At 31.4% G+C, this 15,271-nt stretch overlaps 2 protein-coding genes and 1 pseudogene across 2 annotated transcripts; 2 read left to right on the top strand and 1 right to left on the bottom strand.

Annotated features, from left to right (window-relative positions):
• Positions 1-470: 470 nt before the first annotated feature.
• LOC105130363 (putative methyltransferase DDB_G0268948) lies at positions 471-2,499 on the top strand (annotated as a pseudogene).
• A 1,221-nt stretch (positions 2,500-3,720) lies between these two features.
• LOC105130361 (calsequestrin-2-like) lies at positions 3,721-6,048 on the top strand. Its single transcript, XM_011032831.1, has 4 exons — positions 3,721-3,925; positions 4,016-4,133; positions 4,261-4,413; positions 5,537-6,048. The coding sequence occupies exons 1-4, from the start codon at positions 3,918-3,920 to the stop codon at positions 5,735-5,737; spliced, it is 480 nt and encodes a 159-aa protein (XP_011031133.1). The 5' UTR covers positions 3,721-3,917; the 3' UTR covers positions 5,738-6,048.
• Positions 6,049-6,510: 462 nt separating this feature from the next.
• Positions 6,511-10,148, bottom strand: LOC105130360 (vacuolar protein sorting-associated protein 20 homolog 2-like). Its single transcript, XM_011032830.1, has 6 exons — positions 9,868-10,148; positions 9,219-9,371; positions 8,992-9,144; positions 8,380-8,463; positions 6,882-7,032; positions 6,511-6,794 (listed from the first exon to the last, which is right to left on the bottom strand). The coding sequence occupies exons 1-6, from the start codon at positions 9,967-9,969 to the stop codon at positions 6,769-6,771; spliced, it is 669 nt and encodes a 222-aa protein (XP_011031132.1). The 5' UTR covers positions 9,970-10,148; the 3' UTR covers positions 6,511-6,768.
• Between the last annotated feature and the right edge of the window lie 5,123 nt (positions 10,149-15,271).

Raw genomic sequence — 15,271 nt, 5'->3', positions numbered from 1 at the left:
TGCTGAGAAATTAGAGGAAACGAGGCCGAAGTTTCCCGTCAGAGAAGTTTTTCCTTTATGAAGTTGACGACTTGGATCTCGTCTTAATGCACCAACAGTAGCGAAGTCTTTGGAAAGAATCTTGATATTTAGCAAATCGCGACCATTCTTGGTAGAGATCATCCTGCACTTTCCTCATCTCACAGGTTCTTTTCTTTGTTTGAAACTTGATATTTACAATTCTTCGTAGGGACCAACCTTGCACTTTCCTCATCTCACAAGTTCTTTTCTTTGTTTGGAACTTGATATCTACCATCGGCAATTCTTCGTAGGGACCAGCCTTGCACTTTCCTCATCTCACAAGTTCTTTCCTTTGTTTGAAACTTGATGCCATTCTTAGTAGGGAACAACCTTGCACTTTCCTCATCTCACAAGTTGTTTCCTTTTTTTGGAACTTGATCTTTATAAGCCGATGACAATTCTTGGTATGGGTCAACCTGCACTTTCCTCAACTCACAGTTACTTACCTTTCTTATTTTCCTTTTCTTTTCTTTTCGGCTGGTTAGAGGTTCACTTTTCTGTCACCATTTATTTTCCCTGAAATATGATTAATCCTGCTTAATACTTGAAGCAAAGCTATTAGCGAATACCATTTGTTTTAGGGTAAAAAAAGAAGTAGACATACTAATCCTCCAAATTGCAGGCCACTCTCCTGGATAGGTTTATTTGACCTCCTTGTAAACTCAGACTGCCATAATTTATTATACAGTAGTCCGTCGTCGGGTCATCAAAACTTTCACACGCACATATACTATCAGAATTCACAAGATTTTACATGGCAGGTTTGTTTGACAAGCAGGCGTCTATATATGTGGATGCAAGGCCAACATATCCAAGCGAATGGTTCTCAATGTTGGCTGCTCTCACCCCTCACCACTGTTTAGCTTGGGATGTTGGTACTGGCAATGGTCAAGCGGCTATTGGTGTTAGTTCTCTCTGTGTCTTACATTCTTAAACCACAGCTAAAGAAATTGAGACGTGAACAATCTTAGCTCTCTCTTTTAAGTGTCTTATACTAACATTTGATCAGACTTAATGAGTCAGCAGTTATCCAAAAAACCCAAGTGACATATACTCCTTAAAATTGAAACAAGACCAGACATTAGATATGTCCTAAGGCGCTCAAATTCTCTATTCTTGACAGGTCTAATTAGTATGATGATTTGGCGTGAATCAGAACTTTTGTTTGACCTTACTTTGTCGTGTTTGTATTTTGACTAGTTCGGAAAGATGGTTGTCATTTTCAGGTGTCGGAGCACTACAAGCAAGTGATAGCAACTGACATAAGTGAAGAACAACTAAAGCATGCCATACCACACCCCCAAACTCATTACTTGCATACCCCATTAACAATGTCCGATGATGAACTAGTGACATTACTTGGGGGTGAAAATTCAGTTGATCTCATTACTGTGGCTTCAGCTGTGCATTGGTTTGATCTGGAAAAGTTCTATCCAATCGCCAGGCGTGTTCTGAGAAATCCTGGAGGCATACTTACGGTTTGGTGCTACTCAGGAATCCAGCTTAATTAGCCCGGAAATTGATCTTCTCTGAAGGACCCACTTTGAGAGGACCTTTCCTTTTCGAAACCCAAACATCAAGTATGCAGTAGAGTGTTACAAGACACTTCCATTTCCTTTTGAAAGTGTAGGTGTTGGGAGTGAGGGGCAGCCACTGGAATTGGAGATGCAAAAGGAGATGTCTTTTGTGGGACATTTGAAGCTTTTAAAGTCACTTTCATTATTTAATACAGCCATGCGACAAGGTGTGGATTTACTGTCAGAAGAGGTTGTTAGAGAATTTGAAAGTGCATGGGGCGGGCCTGAATTGGCTAGAACTATTATCGATAAGACATATATGCTTGCAGGGAAAGTTAAGCTCTGAATGAAAGTGCTTAATACAATAGTGCTTCTTTCTTTAGAGGTCTGAGCAGGATCCATTATACTACAATGCATGTTTAACATTCAAGAATGAATCAGTAATATTGATGTATCAGTACGTTGCCAATTTCAGTGTGGTACTTGGATGTATAAATATTGTGTTGAATTGTTCAACTCCTTTACTCATAAAATAATCAATTTGGGTTCTTCTGGGCTAAAATGAATCCAGTTTGTTTGTTTCACAAGCAGGAAGCAATATACCTGGATTCTAGCTATGCCAGATTATCCTGACGAATGCCTGGTAGGCTATGCTTGCTGCTCTCAGCTCCCGATCGGGATGTTTGTACTGGCAATGGACAGGCAGCTGTTGGTGTTAGCTCTCTTGTCTCCCTCTCTGAATTTCTGTTTATTTCTTGTTTTCGCTTTAGATGGCAAGGACACACTCAAGCTCGAGAAATGTCTCTATTCTTGCTATACATATCACCACATTACGCCTCCATTGTTAAAACTAGTGCTCTCCTGCATTGTTTGCATCTCAATGGAAGAATTACTAATAAATTAACAAGAAAACATTTGATCAATGATTTTTTATTCTTGTTTCAGCCTGTTCAGAAAACCATTTGTTTTAGTTTTGGGCTGAGTTTCCCAAGTACATACTATTGGTGTGTCCCAAGTGGCAATTGCACTAATATATTGCAGTCACAGGTTCTTACCCCAAGAAAAATGTATGCAAAAAATTTGTTACCGGCAGATCGATCGGCATTATGAACAAGTGATCGGCAGCGATCTAAGTGAACACTATGTGATGATAAGCTAGCTTAATAGGTGGTGAAATTCATTCAATCTTTGTTTTCTATGATATTGCCCAGATGCTACAATCTCCTTTGCTAAACCCCATACAATCAAGATTTGATAAGTAAAAAGAATAAGAGTATTTGAACTCCAATGCTCTAGAGTTTGGAAGTTGCTTCTTTCTCGGTAATTATGGATTGTGTAATCTCGAATTAATTGAATTCTGCAGGTGAATTGTAAGTTATGTTTTTTAATTGATTATTGGAGGTCTTAACATTCTTCCTCGAAAGAGATGGAATGTTTACAATCTCGAGAACAGAAAGTTAGGAGAGATGAAGAAGCTGCAGAGATTTGGGAATTCGATGCCAATATATTTTTTATGAAATTATATTTTTTTATATTTTTAAATTATTTTAATGGATTAATACTAAAAATAAAAAAATATTATTTTAATATATTTTTAAATAAAAAATATTTTAAAAAATAATTGCTCTAATTATCATTCATTTAATAGTTTTTACAGTAATTTTCTAGAAACCATCCTTTATTTTTTCACATACCTATTTTTTTTATTATACCATTGGAATTTGTTATATGATTCACTTGATATTTTCGATTACTAATCATAACAAAAAAATTAATTTAATATAATTTAATAAATTACTTTACTATAAACAAGTTTACTCTACAGTGTATACTTTATTTTATCTAGATTCTACTTTAAATTTTTTTTTTTATAAGAATTCCCACCTCTAGCAACACAAAAAATTATTTTCCTTTAAATATATTATTTTCTTCTCAGTTGGATTAATATTATGATATTAAGACACTTATTTTGTTGTTGGAATGATCTCTTACATTCTTGAACCACAGCTAAAGAAATTGAGATATATTTTAAGACACTTATTTTGTTGTTGGAATGAATTTATGATATATATTTGCATGGGTTGGGTATTTAAATGAATTTATGATATATATTTTAATTTTTTTAAAAAAATATTTTTCAACCGCAAAAATAATCTATTGTTGGCACAACTCTACTTGTTGGGTGTTAAGAAATGCCGTGTCTTATTCTCAGACACTCTCTCTTGCCTTAGGGTTCGAACAGAATCAATCAGCGACTCTAGTGACTGACAGACATCTCCATTGGTCATCTGCTACAGATCCCGCGACTCCATCTCTCCACTCAACACCCCTCCATTTTCAATGAAGATGTACGTTTCTAATTCTTGAATAATTCTTTTTTTCTTTCTTTTTTACTCTGGTGGAGTTAATAATAAAGAATTGAAGCAAAAAACATGCAGAAAAAACCCAAATGCAGGTGCCCTAACCAATTTTGAAGTGCTTGATTTTCTAAGATCGAGAGGTGCCTCGAGGGATGTTTCGCGGGTTCTTGCTCCTGTAGCGGCATCAGAATACAAGGTTGTTTTTCCTTATTTAATTTTGTTTGGAATATGATTGCAAGGAATGGAACAGATGGATCTGTATTGCTAACCGTAACTAATTTGAATTGTGTTTGTTTGATTTTTTTACGTTGTTTTGTTTGTAGGTTTACGATTATTTGGTTGAAACTCCTGCGTGCAATCTAACAAGAGAGAAAATCAATGAATTCTTAGAGAGATGTAAGAAGTACGACCTTGCCAAAGCTGAGCTTCTTAATATTATCAATATTAGGCCTTCTCAAACTGTCGAGATTTACACGGTAATAAATTTGTTATTCTTGTATGCTCTTTGCTCTCCTTTGCTAACATACAAATTAGGTATCAGGTCTTGTAAACTAAGATTCTGGTGCCATTTTCTCAAGCTGCTTGCTAATTTGCTTTATGCTATTAGAGTGGCTTATAGAGCTGTAAGGTTGTATGTGTTGGCCTGAGGGAGGTTTGAATGTTTGAATATGTAGATAGTAGAGTCTTGTGCCATCTGCTATGCCTTGGTGATTGCTTTGCTCTCTTAAAGTTGGAAAAATTTTCAAGTCTAGGAATTGGTGGTTGTGCAATTTCCATCACACTTAGATAGCAGGTTTAAAGTGGGAAATTACTGACAAGGCAGGATAGTATTGAATTCGGCAGATTTATTTACCAAGAAGAAGTGCTGGATATGGTTTTCTTATATTTAACTGCAAGTTCTGTTGATGAAATTGTGATGTATATCTGAGCGGAGCTGAAGAGTATTTGAGTTATAAATGGGAGAGGAAAATGGAATGGTAGATCAGTTTGAAGAGTGTAGAACTCTTACTCAGAAATGTGATTACTTTCTCTAGAGTAAAAATTGAACTTGGCTTTCAGCCTCTTTGCAAATTTTTCACAGCTTAAAAATTCTTATTTTTGTGTTTGTATCTAGTTGGTAGCTTCCAGACTTGAGCTGTAGAATATCATGGGCAAATAGTGACTACATGATGTTCTTGGTTTTGTGGTTTTGATAGTCCTTAAAATGGTCCTTGTGGATGATGCAGCAAATATGACAGTGTTGTTAAATAAATATTCAACCTCTTAATGATCATAGCCTGGGTGAAGGAATTATGCTATGTTGATACTGCCTAATCACTGAAAGATCATAATCTGAAAAAAAAAAAAAAACAGTTGTTTGCTTTCCTGACAATGGCCAATCTCTCTCCCCTTTCTTTGCTTGCATCTGGTTTAAGGAAATGTGGTATCATGGTCAATGATGTGTATTCCACCAAAGTTCACTAGGAAGACAGTTTTGCTTGCTCGCGCGGACAATATTCCTTCTCTCTTCTCTTCTTCTGCTCTTTCTTTTTCTTCTTGTGGAGGTCAGGGGTTTCCTTTGCAGGTTCATTAATTATTTACTTATCTTATACTTGGCAGATCATAGAGGAAATGGATTCACGTTTTGACATGCCAATCATTGAAGAACTTGTTGAATTGGTTGAAGAGGTGCTGCCACCTCCTCCAGGCCAACCAAATGCCGAAGGTGGGACTGATGAGAATGAAGAAGAAAATGGAGAAGGGGAAGAGAACAATGATGAAAATGAAGCTGCAGACGAGGAAGAACCAGAAACTAGTTGAGGCCATGTATGCTGGATTGTCCAAGTAGAAACCGATCAAATCTAATTTTGTTCTTGATATTACAGAGAGTAAAGTGGTTTAGGATGCGTAGCAAATGAAGTTAATGAAACTTAAGGAGGTTTTTCTTTCAATTTTTGGTTACTGTATCGAATGGATTTGGATACTGTGGACAGTACATACCCCATTTCTTCTTGGTATATACAGTTGGAAGCTATGTCATACGTGCAATGTTTGCTAGGACACAGTAATTGTAGCAAGGTTTTCACTTACCAATTATCTTAGTAAAACGTTTTTGGTGTGATTGTACTAAATTAATCTTTCAAAATTATTGGAAGCTCAAAATATATGATTTAATTAGTTGTACTTTCCAATTAGAAGTATAGTAATCTATTTTTCAGTTTGACATCTTGTTTATGTATCTTTATGCAGTCGCTGTTTCATTTTTCACATCATTTTTACACGGAAACAAAAGGGAAGAAAGAAATGCTATTCCATTTTATTTTATTTTTGTTGGTAAAAAGAAGGTGGCGCTGGTTCTAATTGTGAAGGAGCCAAAACCCAGGTCCTGAAAAGTTATGAGAAAAGGTTTAAATTGCTTCGTTCGTATCCTCTCCACTCCATATTTATGCTTCAAGAATCGAGCCTCTAGTTGTTGAAAAACTAACCAAAAAAAATAAATCCCTTTTCATTAAAAATCCCTTTTCTAGTTGTTTATGCCATTTCATGGACAGTCCATAAATAAGCATATTATGGGGCTGAAAGCAATTTACAGCAGATGAGAACATGAAGGAGAGGAATTTTCATTATGTAGGAGACTTAATTTATCCGAATACCAAATGTATAAGCCACATGGTAAATTTACAGCTATGAATAAATCTAATGTGCACGATTGCAATTGCAAAAACAAACCAACTTGCGTGCCATTGCAAAGTTTATATCAAGATGAAAAGAATTTGTGAAGTGCATGCTTGGATTCTGGGATGGCCAGCAGCTCCGCAGGACTGCAGCATTGCTAAAAATGTTTTCCCTCATCATGCTGGCAATGGTTCTTCCAAAACTGCAGAGAGATGATGAAAATTGTCAGGTTATTGAATTGCTAGCGCACGCGCACTTATACCTAAGGGGGGGACAGGGAGACAATAACCTTTTCTCCTGGTGGAGACCTCAGCTGAAGCAGTTGCAGCATCATCCACAAGAACAGGTGGTTTGGTTGGTACATCAGGAAGGTCCAACTTTTGCTCCTGTTCCTCAGACAGCACTTTAGTGGGCACTTCTGGCAACTCTTGAACAGCCATCTAAATAAACAAAAGTTTATTTTTCAAATAAGAAAAATAAAAGGGAAATACAGACAATTCTCAAGGTTGACAAGAGTCAAGACCAAGTACGAGCATGTAGTCTGTTGACAGAAAGTTGCAATAAAATCTACCAGTGCACATACAACCATAAAATTAAAATAAAAAAATGACAAGAAGGAAAATTCTGATTCCATTTTAATTGTTCAACTATAAACCTTCCCCTCAAGCAACAAACATTCGAATCAACGTGTGAAATGTGCACCCATAGCTCCGGGTGCACTATGAGTTTAGATTACTTAAGGGGAGGGCTGAGCTGTGGTCATGGAGAAAGGCAGGAAAAACTACTGAAGAAAAGCTCATTTACATCTTGGAATGGTTAGATAGGTAAACAAAAAAGACTTAAGGAAAAATAATTTATTTGATGATAGGAGCACAACCTATATATTTAATAAATCTCAAATTATTCCCAGTATAAAATGTTTTTGTGGGATTGTCCAACAGTCACCATATACCCAACGTAAGGTCCTAGCAAAACCATGCACCACCAGTTACCATATACCCAACAGCTTAGCCATAGCAAAACCATGCACGGGACGAAGGTACTCATCTAAATCTATCACATCTCATTATTCCCAATATTTCTTTTCTGAAGCAACTAGAGGATATCATAGTACACCATATCATGACCTAGCAAAACAACAAGAACTGGCCACTCAACTAAGTATATTATAAGAATTTACCATTAATGTTGTGTTTGGTATACGGTGAAGAATTTTGAAGGAAAATGTTAAGGGGGTAAGATTTAAGGGTGAAATTTTAAAGGTGTGAAAAACGTTAAGGGGTAAAGTATTAAAGACAATTGGTGGGAGATTGAAAAATTATGAATAATAGTGGGATCCAAACAAATATAAATCAATTTTTAAATTAAATATAATTATATATAAAAAAAACATATATCCATGGTCTAGAATGAAAGGAAATGAAAAAATGGATAGAAAATTGTTACATTCAAAAAATATGAGGAAGTCACAAAACCCAAAAGTTTTAACACCTACTCTTTATTTAGGGTTAAATTTTAAACTATTTAAAAATTTCTCCTTCCTCGAAACTAGTACCAAACATTAGTAAAGGGGATGAAAAATTACAAGGGTAAATTTTCTCCGCTTCTAACTCCTACCAAACATGTCCTAAACTTAACAAAACCTCAAATCAAGCCTGAATTGGAGCTAAATGGTTTCATAGCATGAAGAAATTGAGTGATTTAAACATACATAAAATGTAGAAGGCAGTATAACAAACATACAATAAATCTCATGAGACAGTAGTGATGTACAAAATTAATCATACCTGAGTTTCTAAGTTCTCAAATTCAGCTAAAATCTCCTCTTCATCTTCTGCTGATAGTTTCTCCCCCAAGATAGCATTAATTTCCTTCAAAACCATTATAATTTCAATACAAATGGAGAGGAAAGAAAGAGGTGCAGGGAGAATGAAAACTTGAAAAGTACAAAGGGCAAGCATTCTAATTCTTCCCCATTAAGAAAGTACAAAATAGACACTATTAAAGTCACAGTAGAAGCACATACAAGCATCGAGTTCTGATCATTATAAATGCAGCAAACACATACAAAGTTCTGCACACATAAAAGTGCATCTCTAATTTCCATATGCCAGAAAGGTTATATGAGATTCAAAGAGCTGATCCTAAAGATATGTTTTTAGACATACAACTCAATATTGAATTCCATTCCAAGTGGCTCTGAACTACTGTCAGCAACTCCTACATGTTTTTAGGTGGGTGCATTCATGTGCAGACACCCATGCATACACATATCATACACATACAAAAGAATTTTATATATTTATATTCCTTGGGGATAGATAATCCAACAAAATACAATGTCTAAACAAGATGTCCAAGACATTTTCGAGATAAGTAAATTTCAGTATGAAACTTACATCTTGATAAGCTTTAGCTTCAGCAGTATCATCCATTAGCTTCTGAACATCATCCAGGTTGACCTCACTTTGTATTGCTTTGATTGCATCAGTACCTGACTTTAAACTCTCAAATACAGCTTTCTGCTTGCTGGCCAGCTCAATATCTGCCAACTGAACCAGAACACATATTGTGGAACATCATATAACATTTGAAACCAAACTACATTCTCGCTATTTTTACGCACTTGTTGTTCAACATTAATGAGCCACGTGTCCACTTGCTTCAACAATTCTTCTTGTGTTTTCTTCTTCTTCAACGCTAACAACGCCCTGTCCTTTCTCTTTTCACGTATCAAATCTTTAGCAGCTTGCTTTTCCGCTTCAATCACAGCTTCAAGCTGGAAAATTTTCAATTCAAAAACAAAGTGATAACCACAAATAAGCGATCGTTTCTTCGAATTCAGCAGAAGCCACAACTCACATTTCCATCACAGGACACCATTGCAATCTTCCAAAAGACACCATAAAAAACTTAGCCATTTCAAGATTTTAAAACTAACCCGTTTCCATAACCCTAAAAATACACTTTCTTTGTAGCTCATGGCAAAAAAGCTTGACTTTTTTTTAGTTAAGAGAAGCAAACCAACAACAAAAAATGGGTTTTGAAAAAACCAAAATGAAATCCGAACTTTCCCTTATCCTTTTGTTGTTACATAATTTGATAAAGAATATCACATCTCAGGCACGAAAAAAAGGTTTTTTTTTTTTTAATTTCCGGGTAATCAAAATTTTGAATATAACCAAGCAGAAAACAATCAAACTCAAAAACCCATTAAATTTCAAGGCCTAAGAAGTCATAAAATGAATTGAAATAGAAAAATGAGAGGGACCAACCTGTTGTTGATATTGGGCAAGCTTCCGTCTTTGAGTCTTGAGCGAGAGGATGGCTCGATCAACATCAGTTATCTTCGGTTTCTTCACAAATATATTTCCCATTTATCAATCTGATTGAAGATTTAATCTGAAAAAAAAAAGATTCGAAGAACCTTCTATAGGGATAATCAATTGAAGGTTTACTATATTATTGCAGAGCAGCAAAGCTTCCTCTCCGATTTTCGTTTGTTTTTTGATGCCCAAAGTCTGTTAGAGTCGAGAGTCCAACGATTTTTTAAAATTAAAATTTCACCTTTTTTATTTAAGAAAAAACATGTGTTGGAATGTTTAGTATAATTAAGTTCTTATAACTTATTGAGTTGTGATCATAGTTTTAGTGTTTTTGTCAGCAAATTAATCTGATTTTTTTTAAATTAATTTTTTTTATATCTTTTGATATTTTAATACATTGGTATTAAAAATAAAATTTATAAAAATATATATAATAATTCAATATATTTCTAAAAATTATATTTTAAAAAACAACTAATTTTTAAAAATCAAGGACTGGGATGGATAAACTGAATTAATTGATAATTTCTTTGAAAAAATAACATTAATATTACTCGGACAGTCAAAAAATTTAAAAACATTAATAATTTTTTTATTAGGTTTTATCATTGTGAATCAATTTGTCTATCTAATAGGGTTAAGGTATGTCAATTTTTTCCTTTAACATAGATCGGTTTGGGTTTTGAATTACTTGGGTGCTGAATTTACCTTTCAAGTTGATTGGAGTTTTACAAGTTTATTATTTTATTATGATGTGTTGTATTTTATTGTTTTGCAAAATCAAGATGACTTCAATAAAACTAATGTTTGAGTTTAATAAAAGAAAGTTTAATTACTATATTTTAATTACGTCAATAAATGCATGGGAGTACGAAGGCAAAAGACAAGAGAGAAAACAAGGATTAAAGCATCATTTGAAATTTTGATGTAAATCGTGTTCTAAAAATATTAATTTTTGTATATATTTTGGATTGTTTTGATATATTAATCTCAAAAATAATTTTTAAAAAATAAAAAAATAATTTTGATATATTTTAACATAAAAAATATTTTAAAAAACAATAGCAATCACATCTCTAAATAAACATAATTTATAAAAATAAATAGTTAGCTATTGAAAGCTTTTAATAAAATCAAGATTACATGCTAAAGTAAAATATTTTTTAATTAAAATAATACTAATAATTATGGTTAATGCTTTGTAGATGAAATGCATGAGCATGAGCTCCTAAGGGTTGAGTTGGATATAAATATAAAATCTATATTAAAGAAAGCTAAAACATGAAAACACTATAATAATTAACTAAAATAGTGTTTTCATAGTTTTTGTTTTTTATAATAAAAAACTTAAAAATAGTTATTAAAAGATGTTTTTTATAAAATCTATTAATCATTATCAATTTCATCATAAATAATAATTTTAAAAAAACAAAGTAAAACAATTAAAATATCCTTTAAAATAAAAAAATTTAAATTGGTGGTAATTATTATGAAATAAACCAAGGAAAAATTTGATATTTGATTATATATATATAAACAAATAACAAAAAATAAAAGTGGTTAATACATATAATACATATGTCAGCATATATACTAGATGTATATGCCATTGTAAAGGCTAAAATCCCACATCTTTTATGTTGTTGGAAGTGACATTATATCCTTTTTTTAAAATAAAAAATGAGTGTTGTAGGTGGTGACATGATTTATCACAAATAATGATTCTTTTTCCTTGTTTTCCTTTTAAAATTCACAATAAACATGTAAAATTTTAGAGTTATCATGTGATTAAGGGGTATTGCCACTTAGGTCCTTGTTATTATTATTTTTTTCTTGGTACTTTTTAAAATTTTAACTTGTTTTTAGTTTTACCTTTCAATTCTAATTTGAGATATGTTATTTTTTTTCAATTTGATCATTATTTTTTTAATTTTTTTAATTGATTTTTCTTTTCAAATTCACTCTTCAATCAAGAATTTTATTTTATTTTAAATTTTAATTTTGATACTCATTATTTTGATTATTTTTTATTTTTTTATCATTTTATTAAATTCATTTTCTCCTTTTAATTTGACCATTTAATACAAAATAAAAATTATTTTGTATTTTAATTTTGATCCTAGTTATTTTGTATTTCAATTTTGATCCTAGTTATTTTGTATTTTAATTTCGATCAACATTTTTTTAATTGAATTTTTATTATTTTCAATCCTCTTATATAATTGAAATTATTTTTTTATTTTATTTTTAGATCTGATTGATTAAAAATTTAACTTTATAATTTTTCCTTGCATAATGCTTTTGGTTTGACATCTTAGGTCATGAGTTGGAAAAGTTAACCTGGGATAACATTGTTTCCTTTGTTTTGTTCTACTTATTTTCTTTATTGCTTTCATTGTTTAATATTTTTTTAAAACAAAAATGAGCTTTGTTATTTTTGTTATTTTTTTCTCTATTGGATTATTTTGATCTTATTACCTAGACTATGAGCTTGGTGGGATAATTTTGTTTAATCAGCTTGAATTACTTGGAGTTGTAAGTTTGTAATACTAGCTCGAGTTGATCAAAAATAATTTTTTAAGGCCTTTGTAACAACTAAAATTCTCTTTCTATCATGTAATTGGAAGCGACATGGTGTTTTTAGGATAGTGCATGTAATTGTTGGTGATATAATTTATCATTAGTAACACAATTTTATAACTAGTGACATTTTTTTAATCAAATTTCATGCTAGCCATGCAATTTTTCAAAGTTGTTATTTGGTTTATAGGTATTGCTACTTAGATCCCTGTTCTTTTGATTTGTAATTTTTATTCATGGACCTTTTATAAAAAATTAATTTCTTTTTAATTTCATTATTCAATATAAATTTGGAATGTATTAGTTTTTTTTTCTCAGATTTAACACCTATTCTTTTGATTGTTTTGTTTTTTGATTCCTTTTGTTGAATAGATTTTTCTTTTCAGTTGCATCCTTTAATCAAAAGTTTGTTTCTATTTTTTATTTCAATTTTGATTCTTATTTTTTATTGTTTTTGTTTTGATATTTTGTTAAATTGATTTTTTTTTAATTTCACCCTTCAATAAAAAATAAAACTTATTTTGTATTTTAATTTTGATTCTCATTATTTTAATTATTATTTTTTATTTTCAATTATTTTATAGAATTATTTTTTTCAATTTTATTATTTAATATTTAATTAATTGGAAGCTGATTTTCATCATTTTTTCAAATAAGGTTATTGCGGTTTAATGATTGGGTTACGAGTTTAAAAATTAACTAGGGTTGAAACTAATTTTTGTATTTTCTTTTTGTGCCTATTTTGTTTGGTGCTTTTATCAGCCGACATTTTTTTCAGAAAAAAAGAAAAAAAATAATTTTTTTTTCTTATCAGGTTATCTCGATCTCATAATCTAAGATACGAGTTGACAGGATAACCAAGGTTATCTCAATCTTGATTATCAAGATTACATATTTGTCATGCCAACTTAAGTTAGATTATTTTTTTATGCTTTTATCATCCGACATTTTTTTCAAAAAAAAAAAAAAATAATTTTTTTTTCTTATCAGGTTATCTCGGTCTCATAATCTAAGATATGAGTTGACAAGATAACCAAGGTTATCTTAATCTTGACTATCAAGATTACAAATTTGTTATGCCAACTTAAGTTAGATTATTTTTTTATCCAATTTCATAGACTAAAAATTAAACTATATCAATTGTTTTCTTTTAGAAAAATGAAACATGAGATTCAAAAAACACATAGAAAAATATAAAATCATAGGACTATAAGAGCACAAATAAAAAGCTCGATAGCAATTCTTAGAGTTTTTAATGTCCGTTTGGTGTTGTGGTTTTAATGTGTTTCATTTCAACCACAATTTATAGTCCGTTTGGTAAATATTTTGGATGCAGATTTTAGAGATAGATCCCACTAAAAATTGAGTTTGTATAGTCGGTTTTGGTGAAGTAAAAAAATGTTACTTTTCACTTTTTTTTTTTATTTACGTCGGGTGTCCGGGCCAGCTTACGCGCACCACGACTAATCTTCACGACCCACTGAACATCCTGCAAGCCCAGTGAGCAGGTAAGGCACCGCAGGGGTGACAGGCGTGCATGATAAGGTTCGAATCAGGTGCGGAGAAAGGGGACAAGCCCCTCCTACTGCTGGGCCAGAACCCATGTTACTTTTCACTTTTCATTGCATGCTTGTTGTCAAATGTGTAGGGTGAGTTAATTCCCTTGGCATAGTGTTCACTTCAAGAAGTGAATAGTGCTAGGTGAATTAATTCACGGGTTACTGTTTACATGAATAGTGACTCTAATGTTTATTGAACCACATCCAACCTGAAAAAATTCAACTTTTTTAATTGTATTTTATTCAAAAACTAGTATTTTATATTATTCAATAACATTACATATATTGAAAGAAGATCGCAAGATAATGTAACATTTGCAGAATTTGATCACAATTCACTATATATATTAAAAGAAGATCGCAAGATAACGTAACATTTGCAGAATTTGATCACAATTCCTATCTTGTTTCTGATGATATCTTACCTGATTTTGTTACACACTAAAAAAACCATGAAAATTATAATCATTATTTGATGAATTTTATATATAATGAAATTGTAGATAAGTTGATAGAACAATAAAAAATATTTAATATAAAAGTTGATAGAACAATAAAAAATATTTGATATAAAATATTATTTATTTAACGATGTAATAATAATAGTTAAATTTAAAATAATCAATATTAATATATATTTTTTTTTAGTTATTTTATAAACTCAATTTGAAAAGTATATTTAACCAAACACATTAAATTATTTTTTATTCATCACAATTTTAACAAAATATATATACATACCAAACCAACATTAATCAAAAATATTTTTTATAAAATATTTTTTTTTAAATTATAACCACAAAAATAATTACAATACTAAATATACTTTTAATAGAAGAAAATGGGCTATGAAATCAATTTGAGGTTGTTCTATGGTCTTGAGAAAAAAGAAACAAGAATAATTAATTATAACTCGCAACCTTTAGCGAAATCGCATCACAAGTCAAGAAAAAACAAATTGTTTAAACATAAAATATTAGGTTTTGATTTCTGTGAGATATCATGTTTTTAGAGAGGAGGGAAGAAATCAGTTAGATTTTGAAACTAATTTGTTTGTTTGTTTTTTTTTTTTTGTGAAGAGTAAATTTTGACGGTTTATACATAAAAAAGGAATTACTTGACTAAAAATTTAAGGATAAATTCGTATATTATATAAATTTGGATGAAAAGACTGTTTTATATATATATCACAAAAAATAGATTTATATCTTCAT

The sequence above is a fragment of the Populus euphratica genome, unplaced genomic scaffold (genome assembly GCF_000495115.2).
Source record: "Populus euphratica unplaced genomic scaffold, PopEup_1.0 scaffold45.1, whole genome shotgun sequence".
In the NCBI taxonomy this organism is placed as follows: Eukaryota; Viridiplantae; Streptophyta; class Magnoliopsida; order Malpighiales; family Salicaceae; genus Populus; species Populus euphratica.
The sequence above is the reverse complement of the archived record's forward strand: the minus strand, read 5'-3'. Positions and strand labels throughout refer to the sequence as shown.

What these genes read in the sequence shown, in the direction of transcription:
- LOC105130361 (XM_011032831.1), top strand. An exon ending in TAGCGGCATCAGAATACAAG is followed by an intron (nt 4,134 to 4,260) that starts GTTGTTTTTCCT and finishes TTTTGTTTGTAG; the next exon opens with GTTTACGATTATTTGGTTGA. An exon ending in AAACTGTCGAGATTTACACG is followed by an intron (nt 4,414 to 5,536) that starts GTAATAAATTTG and finishes TATACTTGGCAG; the next exon opens with ATCATAGAGGAAATGGATTC.
- LOC105130360 (XM_011032830.1), bottom strand. Translation starts at nt 9,969, where the DNA reads ATGGGAAATATATTTGTGAAGAAACCGAAGATAACTGATGTTGATCGA. An exon ending in TTGAGAACTTAGAAACTCAG is followed by an intron (nt 7,033 to 8,379) that starts GTATGATTAATT and finishes TTGTTTATTTAG; the next exon opens with ATGGCTGTTCAAGAGTTGCC. An exon ending in GGTCTCCACCAGGAGAAAAG is followed by an intron (nt 6,795 to 6,881) that starts GTTATTGTCTCC and finishes ATCTCTCTGCAG; the next exon opens with TTTTGGAAGAACCATTGCCA.